This window comes from Leuresthes tenuis, unplaced genomic scaffold (genome assembly GCF_036924035.1).
Source record: "Leuresthes tenuis unplaced genomic scaffold, fLeuTen1.0.hap1 SCAF_14, whole genome shotgun sequence".
NCBI lineage: Eukaryota > Metazoa > Chordata > Actinopteri > Atheriniformes > Atherinopsidae > Leuresthes > Leuresthes tenuis.
In genome coordinates this window covers 6,921,900-6,927,899 of record NW_027325368.1, presented here as the reverse complement: position 1 = coordinate 6,927,899, position 6,000 = coordinate 6,921,900, and the positions used below count along the sequence as shown (strand labels likewise).

The 6,000-nt window shown below is 39.8% G+C and overlaps 1 protein-coding gene across 1 annotated transcript in view; it reads left to right on the top strand.

Moving 5' to 3' along the window:
- The first annotated feature begins 245 nt into the window (after positions 1-245).
- The window catches only part of nectin4b (nectin cell adhesion molecule 4b), a 24,083-nt gene continuing 18,328 nt past the window's right edge, over positions 246-6,000 (top strand). The window contains exon 1 of the mRNA XM_072364634.1: positions 246-601. Coding sequence (XP_072220735.1) covers positions 550-601 — 52 coding nt within the window. The 5' untranslated portion in view covers positions 246-549. The remainder of the gene's footprint in view (positions 602-6,000) is intronic.

The window sequence follows — 6,000 nt, the reverse complement described above, 5'->3', positions numbered from 1 at the left end:
ACACATATTGGTTAAAGCAAAAAAGGAGAATAATTATCTGATTTCAGCTCAATGGTTATTATCAAAAGATGAATAAATCTAGGTTCTCGATTCTTCAGCTTCACCTGAACGCCTCGTCAATTGTGGGCGTGTTATTCTGAGGTGGGCGGAGCCACACCTTACAGGTGTTGCTTGTAGCTGTGCGTGACAAACGAGCAGGTATCCGTTTGATCAGTGCAATCTCTGTTTTTCTATAATGTTTCCACTCCAGTATGAGTTACTGTGTCTGTTTTTTTTTTTTGTCTTCATGAACCTGAAATGAATCACGTGCAGTTTGGAACTTCTGGGACAAAATTCCGCCTTTATTAGTGGACCAAAGAGGGGCTTTTTAATTATTATTTTTAAAGGTTATACATGGTGAAGAGCAAACACCTGTTGCAGCTGCCTGCCTGCTGCGGACTCCTCGCTGCTGCTGCTTTCTGTTCTTCATGCAGATAGAAATAATGACAGCTTAGCGCTTTTTCTTTAATAGCCTAAAGGGAACCGGTGAAGTTTAATTTGGGACTTCAGATGGAGTCGACCGGGACACACGCAGAGGTTCTGGCATTGCTTTTTTTAATCGGTAAGTTTCTTTGTAATGCGGCAAAGTTCCTGGTAATTTAAAAGTCACTCACTTTCATAAAACCAAGTGTCTCTTAAGTCTCTTGAAGACTCCTGAAATTCTATTTTTGGTGCTTTTGATCTGCGATGATTTGGAGATTTTTATCTGACTTTAATGAGCATGACGTGTGGCTCTGATAAAACTGCCTTAAGTGTAAAACTATGTGTGTATTTTTATTTGAACGTCTTATCTCTACGCTGTAGTTGCGGTTGTAATAAGAGTTTACTGATATTTCAAGATCATAGAGCGAGTCTGTAGTCAAGAAAACAGTGCTGTGGCTGTTCCTGTGGCCTCCTTGTAGATTTATCATGACCTGTTGGTATTAGAAATCTCTTTGGACTCAGTTAATTTTGTGTATATATTTTGGTGTGTTTGTGCTTATGAATAGGCCGTAAAAAAGTCTATGTTTCCACACTTTGGTGGCGTTTTGCTCGGTTTTCAAGGCGTGTTGATTCAGATGAAGGGAAATTTTAATACTACAGCTCCACGTTGAGCCTTTTTTTTAGGTCTGTGTTTGCAGCTTTAAGAGCAAAACTCCACTAAGAGACCAGAACAAGTTCAACATGACACATTTCCTTATATCTTTAGGCACCCTGCATGCTCCTGGTGGGGAAGAATGCAGCTTGTAAAATCTTTCCTTTGCAGCTGAGACGCTTTCACTTCTTTTTTTGGGGCGTTTTTCCACCCATGTTTCACTGCTAAAATGATCTACTGGTGTGATGTTCTTGAGCTGTGTTGCTTGGTCAGTGCTTCAGATTTTTGATCAGCTGTAGGTTGGAGTACTGAGGGCAGCTGCAAAATCTTGAGCTTGAAGGAATCAAATGTGGATTTCAAAGTGAGTTTAGACTCATCCTGTAGTAGAAGCCATTTTCTTTTTTATCTTTAGCTTCTCCCGGATGGGGATGTTTATTTGTTCACTAGTGAAAAGTATGATCGATTCACAAAAGTGCTAATGAGAATGAGAAGTGTGTTTTCATTAAATACATTTAGCCTTTTAATCATTCTGTCTCAACTTCATCAGACCACCTTTTTGCAAAATGAGTCTGTCCAGTTTAAATAGTAGATTTTGTGGAGGTCTTTTGCAGTATAACAGGGGTTTTATTTGCTTTTCCTGTTCATCTCTGAGCTGCTCTTACTGAACGTTTTTTATCATTTCTTAATTACAGTTCAAGCTTAAGAAACGCGACCTGGAAACAATCTTCTCTCAGCCTTCCCCTGCTTTTTGAGCCTCCGTTATTGTAATTGTCAGTGTTGAGCTGTTTCTTTTTTAAGCAAATGGCTTCTGAATGATTCCACGAGGTTTGAGTCAGAGGATTTATAAAGCTTTGCAGCTTCTGTCGTCTGGTCTTCCCTGATTGTGTCTGCAGGGAGGCCATAGCCCTAATGAGCCGATTGTTCTTGGTAGACAAAGTTCACATCTCTTCAGTTGGTTTAACTTTCAATTCAGCTCATTTATTTAGTTTCTATTCACCACACATGTAGTCTCAAAGCGCTTTAAAAGGAGAACAAGTTCAGTATAAGTCTGATTACATGCAGGCCAATTAAATCCAGTTATGCACAGGTGCCTTAAACATTTGTCTGTTGGTGCTTTTCTTTTTCACCCCAAATTTATACAAAAATGCAACAATATCCTTCGGAATGTTGTAAATGAATAATTTATCTCTAACTTAGTTGATCCTCTACTCACTTAACTTTTCAGAGTTACAGAAGCATTGACACGTCTGCTGCCCAAACTTTGCCATGTATTTCCTGTATTTTTTTTGTTCGAATGATGAGATATTCTTTCCTCCTCCAGCCACAGATAAGTAAGGAATCATTGCAGAGTCTAATGTGAAAACATGCTGGTTGAACTTGTGACACAAGGAGGAACATTCAGCCTCTGACATGTTGTTATGAGAAGGTGTATAGTAGCACCAAAAGGCGTTATTTTGAGTATATGTTTTTGGGCAGCTTAGTTTTCTAACTTGGCTTGGTCTAACTGTTGCTTATGGACCCACGTAAAGACTTGTCCGTGAAGAAATGGGTTGCGCCGTCCGGCCTGCACACAGCCTCGACTTCTGACACATTTAGGTGAGCAAATCCCTGCAGCCTGAATCTTGTGTAAAAGCCTGAAACTGAATGAGGTGGAAAAGCAGACTCTCACTCAGACATTCTCATGCAACGCTTGGGTGCCCTTATACACTTTGCAGGTGTGGAGATTTAAGCAACGGAGCAGAATGTGGCTCGGTCGCATTCTTACTTTTTGTAAACACGAATCAGATCTTATTGCCCAACTCGCCTCTTCCTGTTTTTATGACTAATTCGGATGTTCCTTGTCTGCTTTTGTTTCCTGCTTTAGTGGAGATTAAAGACACTGACAGAGCTGGAACTCTGTGTCGCTTCAATTAGGAGAGCAAATGCACTTATCAGGCTATTGTTTCCACCAGCACTCACAGGTGTGATAAAGTTACTCTCATCCTGAGTGAACAGGACAAGCTTGTGTAGCAGCTTTGTGACACTCGTGTTTGTCTAAAGTGTGTGTGTGTGTGTGTTTAACTCTTTCTTTCTATTTGGTGTTTATCTCTCATCTCACGCTCTCACCTCGAGCTTCGCCTCTCTTCACCGTCCTCTAAAGTTAACTTTGGTCAGAGTCTCTGTCTCATATGTTTTCCATCCTTAATTAGGTCACCCACACTGAGGTTCTTTGTTGCACACAGTCTGTGTGAAGAGGCCTGTGGAATCCTCTTCTGTGTCACAGTGTTATCAGCGTGTCCTTGCAGTGACTGTGCAGGATTTGTGGGAGTCTGTGCCCCATATCGCCATCTTTGTAATCATTAATTTTGCTTGTGAATCAGTAACCACAGAAGAAATGAAAACGTTCATCCAAGAAATCAAAGTTCAAATGTTTTTCTTGTTTGAGTTTTTGATTCATCGCTCTCACACCCACTTCTGTTTGTGTCCCACGGTTAAACGTAGACTTTTAACTAGGTGTGATTAAAGTTTCAGTCATTTGTCAGCACCGTGCCAAGCTTCTCGACAGCTCTGCTGGTAAAACATGTCATTGATGAGTCTACAAAACAAGTCACTGTCTTTTTGTACTTCAGCTGCTAAGATTTGTCAATATTGCATTAGATATTCAGAGATTAGATATTCAGAGATTAGCTTTCAAGTCAAAAATTGAGTCTTAATTAGTGCGAAAAAAACAAACTTTGAGAAAGTTGTTTCCTCATACAGAGTTACTTAAACCACCAGATCTTTATGTTTCACATGGAATCCAAAGCTCTCTCTTAAGCCAATAAACTAACACATTTATAGAGTGACATGGAGATTCAGTAATATCAACTAGTAAATTTGAACAAGTTAAACAACATGTGGCGTGTTAAACGAAGGGTGTTTCTCTGTGTTTTTGCATGCATGATTGCTGGTCAGCGTTTCCCTCCACTGATCAGCTGAAACCATCAGCTGTCGGACCTGTTGGATGTCTCAGTACTGGGCATCGGTTTTACAAAGATTTAGAATATAGTTTTAGTGCTTTTCCAAGCTTTCCACTCCTTTAACGCTCTTATAGTTAGCTGGGATAAAACAGTCAGACATCTGAGTGGCAGCTCATCAGCTGCAGGATACGCTGGGCAGCCACTGTGCATGCAGTGATGTGGAGCAACATGGACGTTCTTGGTTGAGGAAATCGTGACAAAGTAAATGACCTTCTGAGGCAGAAGCGACACGTGTGAAAAATGTGTTTGTTTGAGCTGTTATGAAGTTTTTGATCTTCAAGTAAGATGGTGAAACTTTCGGTCCTCTGTGGTGCCTGTGTTGCATGGCTGTTAGCTTAACTTCCATATTTAAACAAGAATTCTTTCCTGTTTCTCCAAACTGAGAAAAAATAAACAAAAAGGAAAGAACTTCTTGCTGAAACCGCTATGAACTTTTTTAAGTTTGAGTTGGTGAAAAATGTGGCCTCGTTCTGAGTAGCTTTTAGCTCAACGTGCTACTCAAAGTCAAACTGAGAGCCCTCTGACTGCTGGCTTCTGCTGGTGAGACATCAACTACTCATAAACACTTCACACAACCCCTCTTCAAAATCAGAAACATCCTTTAAAGGCCGGTATCCGTTTCACAAGTTGACATGACTGGATGGTGGAATCTCAGACTTTATCATTAGGCTGTTTATAAGATATGTTCGTAATTGCATTATAAATTGGTGTTCTGGTCTTGCTTATAGTCTTTTTCAAGCCCGATGTGTCCATATTTGGATGAGAGGGAGATTCTTTAAATCCAAACTTTCTCTGGGTCTCAATACCTATTTGATAACAAACTTATTTTCGTAAGGACCACCAGCACACTAATCATAGTGACTCAAAAAAGCCTTTGTATCTCATTAAATAAGTTTTTACTGAGTGGGACTGACTCTGATGTAAATTGCACTTATTGCAGGACACTGTATAGAACAAAAGCCATAAGCCTGAGTTCATGTACAAGTTTTGCTTTGATGCTGAGATATGACTTCACTTCCTGTTCGGCAGCTTTACTACTTAATAGATTTTCTGTGCCAAACAATGTCTTAAAATGAACAAAGAGATGAAGTGTCTCCCTTTTGCACTAAGCCTCATGAAAATAACACAGATGAAAATAGACCTCATGGGAGGGAGAAATGAATCATATGATTGTCTTCCTTCAAACATAATGACAACAGTCATTTACTAATAAGGAAACATGCATTAACACTAAAGCTTTGTTCTGTGTCCCAGTAGCATTCCTGTTTAGAGAAACCTTTTATGTTTCTGTAGAAAGACTTAACTCACTGAGTTAGCACTGCCGTCACCTCGCAGCATGAGGATCCCCTGTTTTGACCTCACAGTTTTTTCTTTATGGAGTGTGCGGGCTTTCTCCATGTCACCACGTCAGTGGATGAGCTGGTTGGGTGAACTGTTGACTGCTCATAAATGTCTAATTATAGTGGTGTTTTTGTGTATAAACAAACCTATAGAGGCTTTACCTGACTCGTGTCTGTGTGGAGGAACATTAAGCCCTGCAGTGATCCTCAACATAAGAGTTGTGTTAGGAGTTACATGTGTGTGTTTACAGTTTTAGTATTACAGGGGAGGCGCATTTATTATACCCTGAAAGTGTCTCCTTTAGTTTATTAAATATCAAGGAAATTGTAATCACTACTACCCTGATCCTAAGGTGTTGTTTTCATATGCTTTGCTTTATTTGACAAAAAATGTCAAAATAATGCTGATTCCCACGGGTCAAAGTTTTAACTGAACATTTATGCTCCTCTGACTATCAGCTAAACAGTTCTACAATACTGTATCTTACACTCCAACTCAATGCTTAATTTGAAACCATGTGTAAAAGATGTTAAACCACTACAACAC